We start from the raw sequence: 25321 nt of genomic DNA, 5'->3' as shown, positions 1-25321 counted from the left end.
CTTTATTCTGAGGAGGAGAAAGGAATTTAGAAACTTACATGCAGTTTCGAGCAGCCAAGTCTCTATGGAGGAAATGCTTGTTACTGAGGTATTCCATTCCCAAAGCTATATCGATCATAAACTTCAATAAAGTCTGTAGTGATACATACTGAGGAAAAGAATGCAAGAAATGATGATTATATTATATTAAAATAATAAACCTCACACATTTTGGGTTAGGTGTCAATTTGATTTAAAACCTCTGGAAACTCAACTGAATGGGGAACACTGCAATGATATAATACTTAATATTAAGAAAGCAGTAACCAAAATTTATTTTACCAATAATTCCACAGAGAGAGAAAGCTAGGTGACAAACAACTGCCCTTACATATCCCTCTCGCTGTAAGATCACTTAACAAAAAAAATTATTTGTAATGCTTTATATGACACCCCCCTAGGCTCAACACAGCTTCCCTGCATGTTAGGTGGATATTTATTTATAAACAAAGGTGTACCTGAAGAATAGCAAGCCATGTCAGATACCTCACCCCCTTTACAAGGTGGTAAAAGAACAGCAACAGAAGTATGTTTCCCTCTATTCACCCTCTTCAACTACATGCAATGGCCCTTTTCTCAGCCTTCCATGCGTACAATTAAGTGTATTGGAGATTCCAACCCATGTTGTTGAATGTGGGGACTTGCTCTCATTAGGGGAAAGGGTTATTTCAACTTAAAAGTCAGTTTCCCAGAGAGGCTTCAACTCAACTTACAACAAATATGCCAGCAGGTATGAATAAATAAGAACATAAGAAGAGCTCTGCTAGATCAGACCAGTGGTTCATCTAGTCCAGAATCCTGTCTCACACAGTGACCAGTCAGTTCCTATATTTAACTAATCAATATTAAAACTACAAATCAGTATCACTAAAAATTCACCCACCAATCTACATAGACAGCAAACACCTCAATCAGCACTGAGGACGGACTAGAGGGAAAATAGCTCTGAAGGGCTGCCTCAGGTCAGAAAAATGGGCCCTTCCACACAAAAAATAAATTTCAGTAAGAAACTTCCAGTGCTTATCTGCTTGATGTGACCCAGAGCAAATCCAGAATCAGTATAGTGAAACACCCTAAACGTGTTCCAGAATGCCTCTGAAACAAAAGTCTTTTTCTGAAAACTAATAGTGATGGCATCATTCCGACTTCCTCAGGCATGCCATTTTTGATAAAGACTGGGTGACAAAAGAAAAAGTCTACACCTAGGCTGAGGAGGTGTGGACACCATTCAGGAGAGTACAATGAGCAGGAGCGGCAAGTGACAGAAAGAGACATATGCGGTCACTATTACCAGTGAAATAGAGATTTCATATTACAGGGTGGTTACTTTGTGGTATATATTTGTAATAACATCCTGTTAGATCATTTTACTAATGGAAGAAGAGGCTTAAGAAAACTGGAGGCTTTTTTTAAAAAAAGGGAAAAACATATTTGGGGCAACTGAATAGCCAGTTAATTTACCTCAATTTCTTCCCCACAAAGTAAATGGTTTTCATGATTTCTTATATAACTACAATTTTCTTCCTCAACTAATTCTATGGAGACACTGTATTTAGCTGTGTCCTACAGAATAAGAAAATAATTGCATCCGCCAGTCTATTTTCCACTCTTACAAAGGCTGTCTTTGATCATTCCCATTTACATGAAAAGACATCATTTAATTTTCCACTTGTTTGCAGCTTGCGCAAATTCATATGACAAGCCCTGAACAACTTCATTGTTTACACAGTTCAACATAATCACTGTTGATTTATCAGAAGGGTTTTATGTTTCTTTTAACTGAAATAAATTATGGGAGATGATAAAATTAACCAGTTGAGTCATATCACAAAATCAATACATTTGCTTTCTTGCTGCTAAAACTTACAGTGTGTTGTCTCATTTTAATAATGCTACTCTGTGCGAGAAAGCAATTGAGAAAGAACGACTTCCGTTATAAAATACAGAAAAGCCTTCTCTCCCATAGGTATTGTTTCTGAAACAACTAAAATATTTTTTCCCGCTGACCTAGTATAAGCATGAAAATATACAAAAATAACAAAAAGCCTAGAGGCTGCTCAAATATAGGAAAAAAGTGCCCAGGACAAAATGTCATATACCTCATAATCTGACATCAATGAGCTTTTGAACAGTCACTAATTTCCCCTCTGTTTAGCGTGTCTGGCAGGAAAACAGTGGCCTTTGCATCTCTTTGATAATGTCACACAACTAAACAGCACAACTAAGCCAGGAAATGGCAGTGCAGTCTAAGCAGAGAAGAAAGCAATCCCACTTCATCTGAACCCAAGTGACAAAGCAGATGAATCCTAATACCTATTTTGGTTGGAGAGAGTGCTGTTTACGTGCAATTCCAGGTCACAGCATCCTAGGGCTGCCAATAGGCCTGGTGAAAAAATGTCCAGTCCCTTTAATAGAGGCACAATGGGATATTATTTACGAGGTTATTCACCTCCATGGAAAGCTTCAACTGCCATTTCCACGCCTTAAGTCTTTATTAAAGGGAGATGTCATTTTTTTCTAGGCCTGCTGAAAGCCCTACAACATCCCTCCCAGGCCTCTACTGCAGAACCAGTTTTCACTGGGTTAGTTGGTATTTACCTGTGGGCCCATTCCAAGCCTTGAACGAAGAAGGAAGCTGTGCAAGTCTCCGTATTTCATGAATGGAAGAATCACCATGGGCTTTGGAACCTGCTGAGAACTTGGTTCTATACACACTCCTGGAAAGAATGCAAAGAAATTGGCAAATCACTTTTATTTAGTAATTGGGGGCAATAAATAATGAATGGTGCTATCAGTTGAAAAGCAGTAGCTTACCATAGAGGCCATAAAGTCAGATACAAATACATACAAAATAGGAAAAGATATGTCTCTAAAAATAAAATGGCAAGATGGCAGAAGTGAAACAAATCACCATATTATTTTTTTATTTTATTTATTGTTTGGTTTTCTATACCGCCCTATCCCCGAAGGGCTCTAGGCGGTGTACAACAAAATTAAATCATAAATCAGCTAAACAACAAATCAAAGCTAAACAAATAAATTTCAATTCAAATATACTACTAAATCCCTTTTAAAAACAGCAATTAATACAAAATTTATAAGTCAAAGGCGCCTAGCGAGACCCAAATTTAAAACCCTCCCCAAACGGGAAGACTGCAGGTCCCGTCAATAAAGAGAGACCCAGATATAAAAGCAGAGGCGGGAACAGGATATTGCATGTTGTGTGCTCATTAATTCCAGAGGCTTACTGGGTAAATCCTTTTCACTCTATATATTTCTTTGTGAATCAAACCTATTAACAGGGCAGTTCTGTGGAAAAGACCCACATTCATAACTTTCTATTATGTTATGCAGAACAGAAGCAAGATCTGTGCAGGGAACAGGATGAAGAGGGACTGAGTCATCAAGTATAAGATTATACCTCAGACAGTGTGGATCACATTTATTTATGTTCCCGTACTCCTTCAAGTAGAAAACTAGTTCAAGAGGGAGCAAGCTGGGATAAAACCTTTATTGTAAGCAGAGATTTGGGAGAATAGTTACAAATGACAGTGTCTTCCACCTGCAACCAAGCTATCACACTGGAAATAGTGGAGACCAGGATGGCTGGGAACACCTTGTTCGAGGTTCTACAAATTCATTGTCCAACCCCCTTCAAACTTGAAGAATCTTTCGGAGAGGGTGGACTTGGTACCTAGCAATTTTGGTGCCATTTACTCTAAAATACCTGTTCCAGACCCCCAGAAATATTTTATATTCCACCTGAACTTTGTTGTGCCTTTGTGCCTATAATTTTCTCTGCCACTTCCTCCTGTTTCTAAGGTCCATATTTAAAACTATTGGGTGAACATACTTTACTGATGGCCAGAGATAATAACAGAGATGGCCTGTTGGATGGCCAGAGATAATAACCACTGATTTTGCTATGAATAAAAAGCTACTAGCCCACAACTACTGGTACTAGGTATTAATTGACCCACCAAGAAGTTTGATGACATTGGGATGGTCAAAGTCTTTCATACATGCTGCTTCCCGAAGGAATTCTTCAATTTCTCGTTGGGAAAAACTGTCCACTGAAAATAAGAAAAAGGTTGCATTAATAATCTAAAAGTTTCTTTTTAATTGCAACAGATCCTTTTGCCTTCCATGTCCTTATCTGTACACTGGAAGCAGCAACAAGCCCTAAACAGATGAAAAGAACAGACCGTCTCTTGGGAATTGATGTAAGGAGGTTATTTTGGAAGAAATGAAAGAAAACACATTTTTTCTCAAGTTCATGCAGGTCAGCGAGGGCGAATTTCTCCAGAGTTGTTTCTTCAGCAACATTTTTAGAGCAAGTATGGGGATATTTTGGATGGGTTTTTGAGACAATTTTTTGGATTCAGTTTTTGGAAAAAATATTTTATTTGCATCTCATCTTTCTTCCACGGAGCTGAAGTCAGGCCTGGGTCTTATCAGCGCTCAGGGGGGAGTACTCAGGACATCTCCAGTCTGAGCATTGATAAGATCCAGGCTTGCTATGTTTCAGCAAGGCTGAAATTGTAAACTAAAGCTATCCATTTGATCCATCGCTACTGGATTTTGGCTAAGTTCTTCTAAGTCTAAATCTCTATCTTTAAGCCTATGTAGAACCCATGTATTGTTTTTAAAATTGCACTATTCATTTCATTCTCTTTTCTGAACTGACAAAACCTAACCTGTATACATGGCCTCAAGTAAAGAATTGCCATATATTCTGATACAAGAACAACATGCATTTCTTTAAAAAAAATTAGTCCCCAAAGCCAGAGACACTATTGAATAGTAATGAAGAACTGTAGTCCTCATCCCCTTCTTAAAATATGGAGTTTTTGTTGGATTGAACCGAATATGTATTCTTCCCCAATCAGTCTTCTCTCCTGTCTTCTTCATTCTATAGCAGGGGTCTGCAACCTGCAGCTCTCCAGATGTTCGTGGACTACAATTCTCATTAGCCCCTACCAGCATGGCCATGCTGGCAGAAACTGATGGGAATTGTAGTCCATGAACATCTGGAGAGCCACAGGTTGCAGACCCCTGTTCTATAGCCTCTCCCTCTTAACTTTTAGAGTATAAACTCCTCAGGTCAGGGACCTTGGCCTTCATTGTCACTGGGTAAAGTTCTGTGCACACTGATATCACTTATTAGTCAATGACCTTTGAATTGGACTGAAGGAATTCACTGGTCACTCGACTCTGACTACAATGTAGCAAATTTTCAGTGATAATCTCTGTACTACTGCCCAGCTATTTGGAACACCATCCTTCAAGGAATCTGAATTTTTAAAAATAAACAACTCCAGGCCTGTCAAGTTCGGATGCTACTTACACTTCATGGTTTTCACAGCTACTTTCTGAGTGGATCCATCAGGATTACTGAGATTGCCTTCCATCACTGATCCAAACTCCCCTGCATGAATGAAAAAAATAATCACACCATCCAATGCAATGAACAGTTTCCTTGTAAAAAAGAGTGATAGCCCCATGGCTGTTCTAAAGATTCTTCAGGTCTATGACATTTTGAAGATGTTACTAGAGGCAGACATAGCTGCTATTTGAACCGTACTAACATGGCACTAAGTCAGACTTCTGGAGCATCTGCTCCATTTCAGGGCAGAACCAGACAAACCCATGGCCCCACCCCTGCATTGGCTGAGATAATAGGAAAGACCATCTTTTCCCCTGTGTTCCTGCCTGGGAATTAAGATCACAGGGAGAGGGTCTTCTTACTGTCTCATCAATTAAAGAAGCTTGTTTGATGGGTATATGAGATAGAGCCTTTTCAAAGGCAGCCCCATGATTATGGAACAGCCTCTTCAGAGAAGTGTCCCTGAATCTCTCCATGGGCAGCTGAAGCTGGGTTTCTTGCATTGCTTCAAGTTTAGTAGCAGTCTTGAGTAGTGACTTCAAATTTTGGTTTTATGTTTTCAATATATTTTATTGTATGTGTTTTATCTTTGTTCATAAGCCACCCTTGTGCTCCATAAGGAAGAAAGGCAGCTAATAAACGTTTTAAATAAATAAAATCCGGGAAGACATATACAGGCTGATGACAGGTAATGAACCTTGCAAACATCTCACCAATGTTTGCCTGCAAATGCCATCCCGCTTCTTGAGTCCAGTTTCCCCAAACTGGACTCATTTCCAATTCCATCTGGAGGAAAAAAAAGTTAAAAACTGGTAGGGCAGGACATTTGCAGGGAAGAATTTTAGGGTAAGAAAAGAGTTAAACAATACAAATTCTCCCTAGCAAGTGCCCACATCGGCCTTACATTAGTATTACAAGGGAAACTCCATGTTTCTCTTCCAAAGTCTAATTGTAACCTCAAAAGTAGCAACAATACAGGCCAGGGACTTATTCACATGATTACAGAACAGTGGGTCATGTTATCAACCTGTGTGTGTTCTCAAAACCAGTCTGCCAAAACGAAATCACCGAACAAGCCAAGTCAGAGTTGTTATATCAAATAAATTAAACAAATTAAATTAAAAGCCAACAAATCTGTTGTCCCATAACATCTCCCTCAAAAAGACGGAGTAAAAAATATTTAATGAATTAACAGGCCAAACTGACACCTGCACCGGGCACCTGATGGGCGGGGAGGTGATACACGGCAATATTACAGAACAATGGACTGAGGTAAGAATTTTAAAGGAGTCTGGGGTCCTTACCCTCTCCCAGGATCTTCCCCAAAGCCAGGTTGTTCCTGACAATCACAACATCCTGGAGTTTCTTCTGCAGTTCTTCACTGACACCAAGGCTACCCACTGTAAGAGAGCAACTTCGAGTGAGACAGGATAGATTCTGGTTTCCCATGCTGGAGACACCAAAAGGTCACCCACCAGCTGGTATGGAAGAAAACTAGTTCTCATTAATATTTAGGTTAGTGCCATACTGCACATGGGGGAGGACTAACCTATCACGAGGCATATCAGCCTGCACAAATTGCCATTTTCTGACAGCAAATCAATCTAACTTCATTTTGGAAAATGGTCAACACAACAAAGCCAAAAGAAAGGGCCAGGAAATGAGGTATCAATCAGTTGCTAGTCAGTTTTTTTTTAAATACAGAAGTTCCTGTTGATTCCATAATTAGATTTATTGTTTTATAAATCATTGAGTTACCCAGTGGCATTGTTAGAGGGTTTTGGTTTTTTTGCATGCATCTGGAATGACAAATCCTAAAACTTACATGTCAATTCAACAGCTCTTCGGCTGTAGGACTTCTTTGCTTTATAACTGACTGCCAGCTCTGACTCATCACTGCTGAAAGCATACCTAATGGGCAGGGGAAAACAAAAATACATCTTAATGCCATCACAATTTCTTCCCATTGTCTTGAATTCCTCAGGCAGCTGTACAAAAAGCAATTGACTGTCTTGGCAGAGAGCTGTCACAGACAGGTGGTTGGCTTGTAATGAATAAAAACAATGCAACTGAAATAACACATTCCCAGTTAGTCATGCTCCGTTTTTCTTCCCTCTGTGTTAAATTTTACACCTGTTTCCAGCATTTTATCATAATATACACTTTGTAAACTTTGCCTGCCTGCAAAAAACTGTTGAGTCACTCAAACCTTGGGTTGGGGTTATGGGGACATACTGTTCCACCTACACTAGTTATTCATTTCCTACTCCTATAAATGTTCATCTGTGGCAATGTAAAACCAATGAACTTTCACTTCCATTTATTGTTTTCCCTACATGACTTAATCAGTCCAAGGCCTGAAAAAAACCCCAAGATTTCAATTTAGCCAGTCAGCTCCTTTATTTCCTCTGATAGGAAAAATTTCTCTGCAGGAACAAAATGAACACAATCTTTCCTCCATTTCAAAATATCAAACATTACTTTCTCTTTCTGACATTGAATTTATTTACTCCAGAGATTCCAAGAAACAGGTTAAACCCTGCAGAGTTGAAGAAGAAGAAGAGTTTGGATTTATATCCCCCCTTTCTTTCCTGTAAGGAGACTCATCATCATCACAAGCCTTTATTGGCATAAAATAAACATACAAAATCAGCATACAAAATTTGCCCATTATTGCTCACAATTATAGACACTGGTACTAAAATACTAAATACTAAAATATATACATGGTCCTTCTGTAACTATAGGACATTCCTTCAGCTAAGTTAACTCACTTAAACGTCATCGGATACTGACAGAAGCTAGAAAAAGTACTGCTGGCTATATGTGGTCATAATACATAGACATTGGTTGGTATTCATCTAGACTTACGTCTATTATTGTTAGCAGAAATTTTGCTACATTCTCACACACTGTGGGATCCATGTTGTTCAAAAGCATAGGTATCTTAAGAGCATCAGTTAGATTGTTATACAGAAATGGGATAAGTGCAGATTGTGACATTCTGATTTTTGCAAACCTTACACAATGAAAGAGGGTATGATCGAGTGTCTCCACCTGACCCATATTGCATGGACATAGCCTCCTCTGTTTATCAATTTGTTGATATCTGCCATAGAGCAGCATAGAAGGCATTAGATTGAATCTGGCCAGTGTTAAAGCTCTTCTTAATTTAGGGTTGGTGATCCACTGTAAATAATTGGCCATGTGTCCTTGTTCAATTGGAATAAGCAGGGTCAGGGGGGAACACGTTTTCCTCGCAGCTGTTATCATATCCCGATACTCTTGTTCTAATAGCTTAGTTTTCAAGCAGCTATATGCTTCTGATAGGGAAAGAGGGACTAACGACTCTAATGAAAAGCCAAGAGTGTTGATTTTTCCCTCAACTAGTTTCAGCCACCTAGAATTTGCATAGTCGGAAAGCATGAGGTGTAACAAACTGGAGTGATCCTGCAAATAGTGGATACATAGCCAGTATCTGACAGTTCTCAGCCAGGCCCACGGGGGAATTAATTGCCCGAGTTCTAAAACATAGGGCGCATATGAAGCACAATTTGGTAAGCCCATAATTTTGTGGAAGAAACGGGACTGGGCTGTGTTTATATTTTTGTTTATAGCTCCGATCCAAATAGGTGCTCCATAGAGGAGCTGAGAGCCGCATTTAGCATTGAACACCTTCAATGCGGATGGTATATACTGGTGGCCCACAGTGAAAAAGAAACGCTGAATTGCTAGGGCACTGTTGTTAGCTGCAGCGAGTGCTAATTTCCTATGTACTGCCCAATTAAGGTTGCTAGTAAGAGTTATGCCCAAATATTTGAACTGGTTAACTTGTTCTATGGGTCTGTTATTGATGGTCCATGTATGACTAGGGGGTCTTCTAGCGAAGACCATTATTTTGGTTTTTTCATAGTTAATTACCAGTTCGTTCCTCTTACAATATTCAGCACAGCAATTTAAGAGACGAGTGAGACCAACTTTAGTGTGGGAAAGAAGAACGGTGTCGTCAGCATACAGTAACGCGGGCACGTGTTTAGTGCTTAGTTTGGGAACATGCCCATTGGCCTTCTGGAGGGTTGGCACTAGATCACTAAGGAATATATTAAACAAAGTGGGGGCCAATGCTGTAAGGAGACTCAAAGGGGCTTACAATTTCCTTTCCCTTCCCCCCTCATAACAAACACCCAGTGAGGTAGGTGAGGTTGAGCGAGCGCTGAAGAACTGTGACTAGCCCAAGATCACCCAGCTGGCATGTGATTGGAGTGCATAAGCTAATCTGGTTCACCAGATAAGCCTCCACTGCTCAAGTGGCAGAGCGGGAAATCAAACCCAGTTCTCCAGATTAGAGTGCACCTGCTCTTAACCATCACACCATGCTGGCTCTCAAATCCCGACCCTACACCATGCTGACGCCAAATCCTGACACTTCACACAGACTTCTATATGAAGAAGTCTATTATTGTGGCCTGGTCTGTAGAAGAAGAAGAAAAATGAGTCGGTACAATCCAGAGATGGTTGTAAAGCATAAATGCCAGCTCTGCAGCAGTCCCAATTTTCTGGCATCTGTTTCCATTCTGGGCTGAAAGTTTGCTTTTGAATGTTTTTGGCCCCTTCCACACATGCAGGATAATGCACTTTCAATGCACTTTGCAGCTGTGCAGAATAGCCAAATCCACTTGCGAACAATTGTGAAAATGGATTGAAAGTGCATTATTCTGCTTGTGCGGAAGGGGCCTTTGTTATGTTGAGCTGCCTGCTGTTATTCTTCAGGTTAAATCTTGGTGGGGTGTGTGTGGAGAGGGAAGGGATGCATCCTGCCTCCAGTGCACATGCAAGCAAACGTAAACATTAAGTTGCCATATAATACACAGCTTACCATTTCACATCCTGCAGCTAACGAACTGCTGATTACACAATATAGGAATATCCTTTTCCTAATAGTTCTTTTAACCAAAAGGAAATAATACTCCTGTTTGTAAAGTAGCACAGGGCAGATTATTGTAAAGCAAAAGAACATAGCAGGTAAAGTGACTCCAGCAATAATTAGGTGGTTAATTGCGACGGGCTGCTGGGAAGTCACTGAGGATTTGACCCTTTGTGAAGAATATTACAAGAGGGTCTCAAATTTCATCTACTACTGTGGACAGCTTCACTTCATGCTGAGTGTGCGACGTGCTGGTGTCATTTCTAAATGCCTCCAACAGAAACACATTCTACATGTAAAATACACCAATAAAAATGAGTCCAAGATATATTAGTTTCCTATTTGCATGGAAATATATAGCTACAGGTACTGCCAAGGACAAACAACAGTTGGAGTCTGGGGATCTGGCCATGAAATCCTATGCAGAACTACTCCCGTCTAAACCCATGGAAATCAAGGAATAATTCTGCATAGGTTTGAATTACAAGGCATGGAAATATTCCTGCATTTTTAAGCTTCAGAAATTTTTCGAGGCAGCATTGATTGCTGGAGCTCCAGCAACCCTCTCCCTGCAAACTCTGCACAATTTAGCTGGCACTTCAGTACAGTTTGGACTACATAGTTATTTTTTTTCTCAAGGACTCATGTTGGTATTCAATCTACAAGGGTGTAACCATTTTAAAACAGGAACAAACCTATAAACTGTTACATAAGTGTGAAGAGAAAATAAAAAGAATGACATTACAGTCAGGTTTCAGCAGTGCCGAATTCCCCGAAGTGTGTTATGAAAAAAATAGTTTCTGTACCATCATAATGGCTGGTTGTTTCAAAAGGCTTTGTTAACTAAAGGGCAAGTACAGTTCTGTTTGGAGCTTCATTGTAAGAAGTCACAAGGTAATGAGTTCTGTGACCCAGGATTACAATGGAACTTGGCAGTATAAAACAATTCACCGTATTACATAATAGGGCAGAAAGTGGGGTACTCATTGTGGAAAACATTAAAGATTAGAACTAGTGTGTGTTATAGACGAAGGACTAACTATCACACAGCTAAAGCTGTGCCACTTCCAGTGAGCTGTGTCGAATGACGCGCTGTAGACTCAATCCACACTAACAGTATCACTCCCAATTTTAACAATAAACCATGTCATGGAACCACTGCAGAGCTTTTTGCAAGCAGAAGAATTTCTACCTACAGTGTGACTTCTTTTGCACACACACCCTGCTGTGGTCCAAAAAACCTGTCAAACGCTGCTCTTAGGGTACTCCAGAAACAGCATTTCAGACACTGGCGTAATGCCCATTGGGCAAGGTGGGCAGCTGCCCAGGGCATCACCTTGTGGGGGGCATCAAAATGCTGGGTTCGTTTTTGCGTATTTTTAGTGGTTTTCCATTTTTGGCCTGCAGGGGGTGCAGGTTTTAGGCTAGCTGCTAGCAGCACCAAATTTTCAGCGTTTCATCAAGAGACTGTCCTTATGCGACCCCCCAAGTTTGGTGAGGTTTGGTTCAAGGAGTCCAAAGTTATGGACTCCCAAAGGGGGTGCCCCTATCCCCCATTGTTTCCAATGGGAGCTAATAGGAGATGGGGGCTACAGTTTTGAGGGTCCATAACTTTGGCCCCCCTGAACCAAACTGCACCAAACTTGTGGGGAATCATTAGGGCAGTCTCCTGATGATACCCAGAAAGTTTTGAGACTGTGCCTTCAAAAATGGGGCCCCTCCAGCCTGCAACCCCCATTGACTGCAATGGAGAAAACTCAATGCAGAACAAAGATTCTTGGGCAAATTTCAGGATGTTCTTGCAGGGAGGGCATTCTTGGACGTATCAGCACCAAAGTTTCAGGGTATCATCTGAAGACGGTCATGATGGCACCCCCAAGGTTTGGTGCTGTTTGGTTCAGGGGGTTTAAAGTTATGGACCCTCAAAAGGGTAGCCCCCATCTCCTTAGCAAAGAATGTGGGATGGGGTACCCCCTTTGAAGGTCCATAACTTTAAACCCCCTGCACCAAACTGCACCAAACTTTGGGGGTACCATAAGGACAGTTTCTAGATGGTACCCTGAAATTTTGGTGCCGATACATCCAAAAATGCGCCCCCTGAAGGAACATTCCAGAAATTTGCCTAAGAATCTTTGTTCTGCATTGAGTTTTCTGTATTGCTGTTCCTAGGGGTTGCAGGCTCGGGGGGACATTTCTGAAGGCACAGTCTCAAAACTTTCAGGGTCTCAACAGGAGACTGCCCTGATGATACCCCCCAGGTTTGGTGCAGTTTGGTTCAGGGGGGCCAAAGTTATGGACCCTCGAAACTGTAGCCCCCATCTCCTATTAGCTCCCATTGGAAACAATGGGGGATGGGGTACCCCTTTTGGGAGTCCATAACTTTGGACTCCTTGAACCAAACCTCACCAAACTTGGAGAGTAGCATAAGGACAGTATCCTGATGATATGCTGAAATTTTGGTGCTGATATGTCTAAAAATACACCCCCTGCCGGCACCAATGTCCTGGTGCCAAAAAAAATTGGTCATGGTGGAGTGGCCACCCATGGGGTGGGGGGGTGGGGCATCCAACTCAGGTTTTGCCCAGGGCTACAGTTTGCCCAGGGCTGCCTCGTTACGCCCCTGATTTCAGAGGCATTTCAAACAACAGTGGAAGGCAGGAAAGACACAATCTGTAGGTAAAGATCATTCTGTCTAAGAAAATACCACGCTAAATAGAAGCCAATGAAAAATTTCCTTCAGAAAGTTTATCCAGTAGGCCCATTTTCATCATCAAGTACATTTGTTGAAATTTTAATTTAAAAAATCAGCCCTCAGATGCTTAGAATACTCCAGCCAACTTAATTGAAGCATATACCATAGTTTGTTGATTTTTTCAAATGATCGAGATAGTCTGTGTCTATCCTGAGGCCTATTTGGAGAGGACTATTTCATGCTGCTAAACGTTTTGTGCTGGTTTTATGTTCTTGGTGAGATTTCAAGAGTTTGTTAATCTTAGCCATTTTTATGTTTTATTATTTTAATCCTCTTTAACTTTGTAAATTGCCTCAAGTAGGCTATCTAGAGAGGTAGAATATACATTTTCTACATTAACCAATGTATGTACATATATGGATTTGTATAAGGTTTTTTTTGTTATGTGACAGCATTTTCATCTTTTTTTTGTAGTTCAGGTTTGAAGGAAACAGGCTGTTCTCTTCCATAAATCATTGGATTCCTTTGGGTGAAATTTTGTTATGTAATAGAATAATGTACAGGAGATGGCAGTAACCTGGATATTTGCATCTGTGACTTCTGTTCTCTGTCACAGCTCCTCCATTTTCATCCAACAGTGGGCCTATTGACTCTTTTATCTTGCATTTGTTCCTCACATATCTGAAGAAGCTGAAAGTTTTTATGCCCTGCCCGTGCCATGCTTCTAATGGATTTTTAATGCTGATAATTTATATTGATTTATAATCGTATTGTTTTTACTTGCAAGCTGCCTATCCTAATGAATATCCTAATGAATGAATGAACGGATAATAGAGAATGTTATTTTCTCCAACTCCCATAATATTACAACTTCCAGGCAGCTAGTTAAATTAGCGATTAGCAAATTAAAGACAGACAAAAATATGTACTTCTTCATGCAAGACAAATTAACTTGTGGAATTGATTGCCATAGGGTGCAGTGACAATCATTTAGCTTGAAAGGGGGATCAGCCAAATTCATGAAGGATAGTAATTCAATGGCTATTAGCCACAATGACTAAGAGTCTTGAGGCAGTAACCTGAATGACAGTACTAGGGAACAACAAAGGGGAAACTGTCTTTAAAATATTTGTATCCCCCTTTTATCACCTTAGAATTTGGCCTTCATGCCTGCTTGTAGGTCTTCTGGGGACATCTCATTGGCCACTGTGTGAAACAAGATGCTGAACTAGATAGGCCAGTGGTCTGATCCAGCACAGCTGCTCTTATGTTCTGCAATGAAAAGATCAGTAATGGCAAACAAGTGACAACTCGGCCTGCCATAAGCTGCCACAAGGGAGCATTGGGGTGGACTAGGATGGTCATGCACTAAGTTCACACAAGGCAACCGGTCAACAGGCTTGGCTAGCATTCTGTGAGATTGCAGCATGCACCATAGCATATTTGCCTGCTGCCTAAAGTCCGCCAGAACCTTCTGCATGTACAACTGATGTCTACTTCAAATAGCCAGCTCGATGCAATTCAAGTGAGTTGCTTCTAAACAGAGAGAACAAGGATTTGCTTTGTTCCTCTTCCCAGAATATTTAAGGAACCCCTCCTACCCTGAGTTTCTCTGTTGTTGCTGTTCTACGCATGACTTCCAAAACTAAGGGGGCAAATCTTAAAATGTGAACTATTGGAAGCAGGGGAGAGATAAAAACTTCAGCACTTCATTAAATGAGAAATCATCACCCCTGTCTTGCAGTTACTGTTGTTTTTAAGATTTGACCTGTAGAAGTATTGTATTTATTTTAAATGTTTGATCCTTTCTGTTCCTCCCTTTCAAAAATGATCAGATAAAACACTGAAAGTTAGGCAACAGTTGTTTCTGAAAATCTCTAGACTCCTCCGTCTTATTTATGGTTATATATCTGCAATGCTGATTTCTGTAAAATTGGTGGAAGAAAGTGCCATCAAACGGCATCCAATTTATGTGACTCTTTAAGGGTTTCAATATCAGAGACAAAGGTGGTTTGCCATTGCCTGGCACTGTGTAGTGACCCTGGACTTTCTAGGTGGTCTCCTATGCAAGTACTAAGCAGGGCCAAACTTGTTTAGCTTCTCAGATTCCAACAAGATCAGACAAGCCTCGGCCATCCAGGTCTGCAAAATTATCAGGATCATAAAGAAAGATATGTGCAAAAATAATTTCACTTTCTTTGCACAGATCCAGTTCTATGGTTCTGCCTTAGCTGAAAGAAAACAATGTATTGTTATAGAGGCTGTCTGTGGTACAAGGACATAGAAAACCACCCACCCTTACATTTATGGATTCATCACAAATGTAATAGATGTTGAATCATTGAATTCATTGAGTAAAATGCACATGATAGAGCAAACCATATAAAATTGTGTTAAATGTGTTAAAGCAACTAACCCAAGGTCACCATGTGAGCTTCCATAATACAGCAGGGATTGGAACCCAGGACTCTGAGATTCTAGTCTAACCACTGCACCACACTAGCTCCCTAAATAAAAGAACACAGGGCAGAATCCCAGTGGAAACCTGGCAGGACAGGAAGCTGGTAAAGTACATTGATATACTGCAGCAGGGGGAGCAAAGGCATCAGATACAGACTAGAAAAGCCTGAAGCTAGGAAGGACTTTACTGGTATGCTTTGCCTGCCCCCTCCCCCCACAAAAAACAGGCACTCAAAACATTTAGCATTTAAAATGCTGCTTACAATCACATGTCTAATGAGTCATGCTTCACAAGGATACTCAGCAGAACTTCTGTTATCTTAATCTTTTGAGTGTGTGAATTCCCCTTTCAGTATCCTCCAGATAAAGTCATAATAATACTTAGCATTTGTGTAGCTCATCTCCAAGCTTCAAGGTACTGTTTCTCAGCACAGCAATCACAACAGCAATGGAATATATACAAGGATTATTATTAACTTCACATCCCCACAGGGAAGGGTTAAGGACTGGGAGAAATGCCTTCCCATGGTCACATAGTGAGATGAGCGTTGCACCAGGAGTCCTAAACCCACAGATTTAATCACCATGCTATCATTAATGATGACGTCTTTCCAGAATATAAAACAACCCTCATGCTTTGTACCCATTCATAGCCCTAAGACTAGACTTTCTATGATATTATTTAAATAACAATTTATTTGTGGGGGGACCACTCACATGCATAGGTTAATATGCATTAATGTGGTTTTCTCTACTGTCCCTTCTTTCCCCATCTTTAAAAATTAGTACGAATTCTTCCCAAGCATTATTTATTCATTTGTCCAAAATAAAAACAATGTATTTGATAATGAGGTGTCTACCTGCACTTACCATTGTACTCTCTTGGGGGGAAACAAGTTCCAAGCAAAAGAAGCATGGCAGCTTAAATGATCCACCAATACACAGTTGCTACAGAGATGAGGGGGGGGGGGGTTCAGAGGAGAAAATGGGCTCTGAAGTTCACCCCAGGGATCAAGAAGATGCTGGAGGAGCTAAAAGAGGGGCTGCAAACATGATCTCCTTCTTTGATTCCTCCAAAGCCCAGCAAGCCTTCTGAGGGTGGCACCATGATGTCATGACGTGAGAAGCAGGCTGCAGAGAGAAGGGCCACTCGTCTCATTGGTGAGATGATTGCTATTGGCAGATGGACCTTTAGAACTGCAAAAGATATTGACTTCTGCAGGCTGTTTAAAAATTTCTATCCCTGGTACATGCCCCCTTCTCACACCATGGTGAGCAGGAGCATGATGCTCTCATTGTAAAGGGCTGCCAGGGGCCATGTAAAAGCACAGTTGTTCCATGTTTGTGGTAGAACTGTGCATTTTACATCTGGCATTTGGACCTGCCAGAAAAGGTGTTGATGGGCGCCCTGATGCCCATGGGCACCACGTTGGGGCCACCACTATATTAGCTATAGGTTTCAAAAAAGTGTGTGTGTGTGTGTGTGGCCACCAGGATTGAGCATATCCTAGAATAATGCAATTACTCTACTTAAACAAGGTAGGTAAATATTAATTCCAGCTCTTGCACATTCATTTTGGGGAGCAATGAACTCTGCTACCAACAGAAAAAACTGAATCGTGGCTAGCAGTGCAGTCTTAAGCAGAGTTGCATCCACTGAAGTCAGAGGGCTGAGGAGGATGTTTAGGATTGAACTGTAAATGCTGCATATGAATGAGTCTCTAGGAACCTGTTTTCCAGCTTAGTTTAGCTATATTTTGTGTTTCCTTATTTAACTTACCCAAACTTGGTTTCCTCTACAATTTTTTTCCTGATAATAACTGACAGATACAGGATTAGTCCAACAGTAGCAATTCCACATATAAATCCCAGGACAATTATGGATGAGTCTGAATTTCCAGATGTGGGTACTGATGAAGGTGCAGTGGATATCCAACCTAGGACAATAAGAGACGTTACAGGGAAAAGAGGCGGTTCATCCTCATACAGTTTGTTGGGAGGGGAGGTAGCTTACAGAATGCTTCATGTCAACAATTTTGGCATGCATGTTTTTACTAAGTCTACACTGCTCTTGGCTCAAGGTATGACCAGGCTGAAAACCAATAATTCCTGGATCAGCCATTCCTCTGAAACAGGTCATACAATTTATCACTCACAGATCATACAGCTTATCACCTGAAAGTCGGCTCATAAACAGTCTGCTTGCGTGAAGTGTGTGACAGTAGCTTACAACTCAACAACCTCAATGGCCTAAGCAAACTTTGAACCCTCCTACTAGCCTAAGGAGCTTCAGGCTGTGAAAAATCCACCTAAATTGAAAGCAAGCTCCATAATATGGAGGATATTGTCCAAGGATAGACTGCTTCCTGTAACAGCACATGCTAGGGAGAAAGGAACCAGCAATCAAGGAACTGCTTCAACTTCTGTTAGGATTCTTATCAGAAGTCACACTGTTCACACAAATAAAGCAATGAGAACAAGCTGTTATTTGAAGCAATTATTTGAAAGATTTTATGAACCCTATCTCTGCAAAAGCTGAATGAATAGATCCTAGGCTATGAGCTGGAGAGAGTTTGAAAAGCATTCTGTGCAAGAAGCAACATTTTAACTGAAGCAGAAAGTCATGATTTAGCTGCGTAAGGAAGGAGGTTACTAAGCACAAGGATTAATTCATTTTTATCCATGAAACACAGTGTAACATATGACAAACCAATTTTGTTTAGAGGTACTGACTCACCACAACCCACACATCAAGCACTTTTGGTAAGAGAGAGTAACTTCATTCACAGCATAACCAATTTGCACAATTTAAGATGGTTTCACGGTCCCTTCTTTCCAAACTTTCCTCCTCAGATTTAGCAGTTCAGATATATTTTGTCATGGTTGTTGAGCAGTGCTGAAGCATTTACTTTTGACTTGGATTTCAGGAATTTGTAAAGGCTCCTGCAACAGCACTATGAATGTGTGGGGTTTTTTTTCAAGTTCTTTGAAATCTTCCAAGGAAGTGTGTGCAGAAAAGGGCAAAGAAGAGAAAAATGAGATGAAAGTTACAATGAGATTTGTCCATTTCACCTCATTGTTATTGATCATGCTTTAACTAGAAGGACTTCCTTCTAGTTACAGCATAAGAGGGGAAAAACCTGTCAATTTCAAGCAACATGCATTTGCTCTAGTTGAGATTTGTATTGCTTTTGAATTAAAATACATGCTGCATATACCACTAGTATACATACAATACTTTGATGTGGAAAAACTGAAACCATGCAGCCTGATCCTATTCTCAGAATAAAATCTCAATGGGCTAACATCAAGGGAAGTGTATATCCTTATACATTGATCTTATTACGCTTAATATGCTGGTTTTTGGTGGTTAGACACATCAGAAAATGGATGAGAATGTCTATTTGAATAAGCAGCAGTAATCAGGAACGACTAAGATCCACATTCGAATGTATTCAGATGTATATCTGACAGAAAGGCAGGAATCTTGATGCAGTTATATATGCACATATATGCTCAAGAAAATAGTTATGGTTTCAATATGCACAATTTGCTTGTGTGCATGGTTTACTTGAAGGAAAGAAATAATCCATGCATGCAAATGAAGAGAACAGAAAGCTTGCAGCAAGGGCAAACTGTGGCAGTTCTGAAACTAATTATGGAAATTTGCTATACACAATCGGGAGACAGAGCAGAACACCAGACATAGCCAATGTACAAAACGTACAAAACAGAACAGAAGAAATTTATCCAACTTTAACTATGTTGAGGGCATGGACTAAACTAAGGCCCTTTCTGCATGGGCCATTTTCAGCGGCCCAGGGATGGCAAAAATGCCGTCCCTGGGCAGCTATTTGCACAGGCGGCGCTGCTGCAATCCTGTGCGGCGTCCTGTGCGGCCCTGAGCAGCGTGAAGGCGCCACTTTCCACCTCCCTTCCCGAGGGAGGTTTTTGGAAAGTGCCGCCTTCCCATTGGCGCGGTGCGAACTGCACCACGCCGAAGGCGCCGCTCCCCCCCCCACTCACCTCATCCTCCAGCGTCGGTCTGGAGGGCTGCTGAGCCCCACCCACACTGTCCTTCCCTGAAGGTCAGAGGGTCCCTGCAGCCCTCCAGACCAACGCTGGAGGTCGAGGTGAGGGGGGGATGCAGAAGAGGCGACTCCGTGCGGAGCTGCCTCTTCTGTGCTGGCCTCTGCGGGGGCCACTCGCACGCTCCTGTGCGAACGGCCCCCTCCCCTCCACCGGCATAATTTCTGCCGGTGGAGAGGCGCCCTTTCTGCTGTGCGGAAAGGGCCTAAGATTCTAGCTGGAAGATGCTGTTTTAAAGCAATTTAGCTTGTGGAATCTCTCTGCTTAGAGAAAAGGTTGAGCAAGTATCCTGCAGATATGCTTTAGGAATGTAGTACCCTATAAGGAACTCCATCTTACCAAGTCAAACCATTTCACACTTAAGCTGCCTGAGCAAAGAGGAAAGGTGGGACATAAATATTTCAATAAATAACAAACACTATCTACTCTGGTTGTGGTGGGTTTTCTGGGCTGTGTGACCATGGTCTGGTAGATCTTGTTCTTGGGAAACCCACCACAACCAGTTGAATCCGGTCGACAATACTATCTACTCTGGAGCAGCTCTCTAAGGTAATGAGCCAAAAAAGGAGCAGCAGTGGCATAGTGGTTAAAAGCAGGTGCATGCTAATCTGGAGGAACCGGGTTTGATTCCCCACTCTGCTGCTTGAGCTGTGGAGAATTCAGATTAGCCTGTGCACTCGAACACACGTCAGCTGGGTGACCTTGGGCTAATCACAGTTCTTCTGAGCTCTCTCAGCCCCACCTGACCAACAAACACAGGGTGTTTGTTGTGGGGGGACGGGGGAAGGGTAAGGAGATTGTCAGCCCCTTTGAGTCTCCTTACAGGAGAGAAAGAGGGGCTATACATCCAATTGTTCTTCTACTTCTTCAAATCTGGCACACTGGATCCCACCCTTCGCAAATTCAGAGCAAGAGCAGTATGGGCAGTATATCAGCAACAGGCCTTGCTGGCAGTCTACACTACAGGTTGGGAACCGCCTAGACCAGGGGTAGGGAACCTGCGGCTCTCCAGATGTTCAGGAACTACAATTCCCATCAGCCTCTGTCAGCATGGCCAATTGGCCATGCTGGTAGGGGCTGATGGGAATTGTAGTTCCTGAACATCTGGAGAGCCGCAGGTTCCCTACCCCTGGCCTAGACTATCCTCCCTCTCCATCTCAAAGGGAACCTTCTGGAAAACCTTTTGTAGACCATCACTCCAAAATCTCAGGTGTCTTGAGACCCTCAAACTAGACAACCAGAGATTGCATCTAGGATCTTTTGTATTCTGACTCACCATTCCCTGGAATAAAAACTTCTACCGGATCACTGAATGGCCCAACTCCACCTTTTGTGACTGCTGCTACTTGAACAATGCAGGTGGCATTAGTGGCCACAATAGGAATATGGATGGCACTGGTATCTTTGCTGGCATGGGAAGATAGATTCCTCTGAAAGAAAAGTAAAGAAATAAAAACCTAACTCTAGGACATTAGCAGGAAAACATTGATTTTCCAATTACCTGAAAACCCAAGATTAATCCCTGTTTGACACATTTCCAGATTACATTTCATGCTTGTTTATCCACAGTAATTAGCAAGCATCAATAAAAGGCACATGACAACAGCAATCTATAAATAGATAGTGGTAAAATAGTTTATAAAAGATCGTTCTTCAGCAACTGGATGGGAACAATGAAGGAGCTAACAAGCATTTCTTTATAAACCCTCTTACTGTAGAAGCCACAACTCAGTATAACTTTTACAGTTGTACAAGCTGTTGGCTGTTGATCATTAGACCTAGTCATCACAAATCTGCCCAGCTGGCAAAACCAAAATAAAATGACCAACAAAAAGCAGAGTTATCTGGGGAAAAAGGTAGAGGAGAACAATTTGCCAGCTCCGTTTATTTTTCTATGCTCAGCCTTGTTTTTCAGTTTTTGACTTTTGAAAACCACCGGAATTGTTCCAGATCTTAAAAAAAAGATATTTCTCTGAGCTTTCATTTGCAATCATATTTATTGGTACGGTTTTGTAGATATGATTACTTTATCTTCAAATTTTACTGCATTAACAGTGATGGTGGTACTCCCCTATTTCTTTCTGAGCTTCCTAAAGTTCACTTCACATCGCAGGCAGAATCGAGGCAAAGTTATGTGCATATATCCTACTGATACCATGGAGGAAAATTTAACAATACAGTTAATACTCCTGTTGAAACCAACTGAACATGCAAATACTTAATTTGGGTATACTAACAGCGCAATCCTAAGGAGAGTTACTCCAATATAAGCCCATTCATTTCAATGGGCACAGCCTGGAATAACTCTGTATAGGATTGTACTGTAAGTGTACTAAAGGTGTATTTGGAAGCATATTCTGATTTTACTGTCTTGTAAAATGTGAAATGCTTCTCAGGAGTTAAGAAGATGGGAATGTAGATAATAATTATTTCATGAATTGGGGATTGGAGATAGCTCAGTTATTCATTTTCGACATTTTGCAAAGCCATAATTAAGGCTGACATTGAATCTGATGGACCCTGCCCACCAAAAGTTAGTAAAGTGTCCCGTGTTCAGACATTAGCACTAACAATAGTTGGTTTAACTGAATCATGATTTCCCGCTAAATCTGTGGTGAGCCAAAGTTTGCTGCTAGACTAGTGTGGTATAGTGGTTAAGAGAAGTGGACACTAATCTGGAGAACAGGGTTTGATTCCCCACTCCTCCATCTGGGTGGTGGACCAAGTTTGCTTCCCCACTCGTGCATATGAAATCTGCTGGGGGACCTTGGGCCAGTACAATTCTCTCAGACCGCTCTCATGTCCACCTATTTCACAATTGTCTTTTGCGGGGAGAGGAAGGGAAGAAGTTTGTAAGCCACTTTGAGACTCTTTACAGTTGAGAAAAGTGGGGTATAAATCCAAACTATAATTACTGTTGTTGCTGTTGTCAAATGACTCAGTTCTGTGAGGTGCTGATTGATTGAATTCTGAATCTTAAACATGACCACTGCAGCGCATTATAAATATTGTAACAATAAGTAAGGATGAGGGAGATACTTTCTCCCCTTGAAAAATCAAACTCTTTCTGCAGTTTTGGGGTGTGTGTGTGTGTGTGTGTGTGTGTGTGTGTGTGTGTGTGTGTGTGTGTGTGTGTGTGTGTGTCACAAATAGCAACAAAAGAATCTGCACATTCAGAGTCCAAACTTTCTTAGAGATGTTGGTACATAGACAAATAGGTTGGATATAAAGCATGATGATACTGGCCCAGAATAAGAGCAAAAAACACTGCCCTCAGTGTGAATTTGTTTTGTAATGTGGCTATGTGATTCCTGACTAGCTGGAATAAGAAGATGAGGCTTTAAAATATGGTGCTATAGCAGCAGCTATAAGGGACAATGACTAGATGTGAAAAGATAACCATTTCAAGGTCTGCGGGGGAGTGTTTTAAGTACTCCAATATCTTCCTATCATGTACTAAAAAGTTCTCCCAAGAAACTTTTCATATAGTCACTGTCACAAGCATCAATAAATTTGTTTTCATGGGCATGTGCATTGTGTCCTTTCCAGTCTAGTTGCCATCTTTGTAGCTAGAATTCCTCCAGTGATGAGCATGTGGAAATTTACCCCAATTCGAAGGGGGCGTGTGCTGAATCCGCCCATGGAGGCAATGTGGGGCTGTGCTGGCAGATTTGATCTACCGGGGCACTTGTTCTAACGTAGGGGCAAATCTATCTTTGGGCAGCTGCCGTGGCCCTTCATGGCAATCAATGCTCAGTGCTTCTGCACCCCACCACCTCTGCTGGTGTAGTGGGGGCGTACTGGAGGAGTGACTGGGGGTACAGCCAATGTGAGGTAGCTTCGACCTGGCTTTCACCAGCCAGAATTCTGGGGGCTTGGGCTTACAGCACCCTTTTGCGTGGCACAACCCCATAGAGCCTAATGGAGGGTTTTGGGACAGTGGGTAGTTTTTTCTTGGTTTTTACTTCTCCGCACCACCAAAAAGCCCTCTCGAAGGTGGTGGGACAGCGCTGAAGCAGTGCTGCATCCCACCACCAGGGGCTCTGGACTGGGCTGTTATTGGACTGTTATTGATTGGGCTGGTCTTACACATTCAATATCAAATAGCAATGCAGATTGTTTAACAGGCTCAACTAATACACATGGCCCCATGCAAATACATTTCTGTGTTCTGCCTCATAGAGTTCCCTTCACACTTTGAGGAAACAAGAGATTCCCTTTCCTGTAAAGTTACTGTTATTTCCTGGATTCCCAGTGAGTCAGCTGAACAGCTGAAAGAGCAATAGGCTATGCTTCCTAGAAAACTGCTACTAAAAACACACATGCACACAACTGTCCAATGACACACAATGCAGCTGGCAGGTTGGCATGCAACCTTCATAACAAAATCATAATGTATCATAATGTATTACAGCAAGAGCTTACTAACCCACTATAAAAATTCAAGATAAATAGGAACAAATCACTGAGTGCAATTATAAAACTATTAGATGGCTGATTGATTTTTTTAATGTGCCAACACATCAAGATGGGGGAGAGTGTGGCAAAAAATGGACAAAGAAAACATTGGCTATTGATTAAAATGGGCAAAATGGCTCAAGACACACAGGACTGAGGGCTTTTAACACTGTGGGATCCCTTGACTGCCCTAGCCTGCATAGCCCTAGGCTAGCCTGATCTCATCAGATCTCAAAATTGAACAGGGTTGGCCGTGGTTAGTGTTTGGATGGGCAGCATCCAAGGAATACCAGGGGCATGAGGTGGAGAAAGGCAGAGGCAAACCACCTCTGAACGTCACTTGGCTTGTAAACACTATGCTGTTGCCATGTGACTTTACAGCACAAAAAATATTTCCATACTGCCTCAGTCAGAATTTAAAACAATATTAATAATATTCCATGACACTGAAAAGCTACACTTCCCTCATGCAGTTTTGGCAAGGTCTAACTATTTTAGCGGCTCTGTGGTATTCTCAGAGGGAGCTGAAACTGTCAAAGTCAAAATTCCCCAAGTGACCCCCCACTGACAATAAAGCAGAGAAGTATAAAGCAATCTGTTGTGTTTTAACAACTGTAGTTTGTTTTATTGTTGATGTTGAAAAATGTGTCCCATTAGGTAGAAGCAGAGTAGCGGAGGGAGAATGAAAGATGGAGAAAGAAGTGTAGATAAAGAGCTGTAAGGAGGACAGAAGAATAACACCAGGTATTAAGAATCCTGCCTTGTGTTGCCTCCTTCACCAAGATAAACAACACAATAATAGATCATACAAAAGAAAACAGTTTTATAACCATGCAGTTTTCCAGTCTTTCTGTCCATAATTTGAAAGAATCCTTCTTTGCCCATTCCCTAATGGATTAGTTTTATGACAACAATATCAATTAGTCCCAATCTTCTGCCTGTACAAGGGTCCCATAAAAACTTATGTTGTATCTGTATGTTTTGCCATTGTGACCTAACTGACTTATAGCGACCCTGTAGGGTTTTCAAGGTGAGATATATTCACGGGTGGTTTTGCCATTTCCTGCCTCTACATTATGCCCTTGGAATTCCTTAGAGGTCTCCCAGAGGGTGAATGTTAAATATATATATATATATACAAAATACTCTGCACTCCCCTTTGCATTCCCCTTAGAAAGAGCAAGGAGTCCTTCAAGATAAAGCAGTGGATAGAAACTTTAATTGCAGGGACATGTTTCTATCAATGATTAACTCAGCTGCTATTTATGGCTGC

At 41.4% G+C, this 25321-nt stretch overlaps 1 protein-coding gene across 2 annotated transcripts in view; it reads right to left on the bottom strand.

Annotated features, from left to right (window-relative positions):
* The window catches only part of MERTK (MER proto-oncogene, tyrosine kinase), an 85094-nt gene that overhangs the window by 3103 nt on the left and 56670 nt on the right, over positions 1-25321 (bottom strand). Inside the window, exons 9-16 of one of the 2 annotated variants that reach the window (XM_048482229.1) lie at positions 20867-21020; positions 17282-17438; positions 7251-7336; positions 6730-6825; positions 5387-5467; positions 4020-4112; positions 2638-2756; positions 39-148 (exon numbers count right to left, since the gene is read on the bottom strand). In XM_048482229.1, coding sequence (XP_048338186.1) covers positions 39-148; positions 2638-2756; positions 4020-4112; positions 5387-5467; positions 6730-6825; positions 7251-7336; positions 17282-17438; positions 20867-21020 — 896 coding nt within the window. The remainder of the gene's footprint in view (positions 1-38; positions 149-2637; positions 2757-4019; positions 4113-5386; positions 5468-6729; positions 6826-7250; positions 7337-17281; positions 17439-20866; positions 21021-25321) is intronic. The other variant, XM_048482235.1, reaches the window with a different exon arrangement.

The sequence above is a fragment of the Sphaerodactylus townsendi genome, linkage group LG01 (genome assembly GCF_021028975.2).
Source record: "Sphaerodactylus townsendi isolate TG3544 linkage group LG01, MPM_Stown_v2.3, whole genome shotgun sequence".
NCBI classification, from domain to species: Eukaryota; Metazoa; Chordata; class Lepidosauria; order Squamata; family Sphaerodactylidae; genus Sphaerodactylus; species Sphaerodactylus townsendi.
The sequence above is the reverse complement of the archived record's forward strand: the minus strand, read 5'-3'. Positions and strand labels throughout refer to the sequence as shown.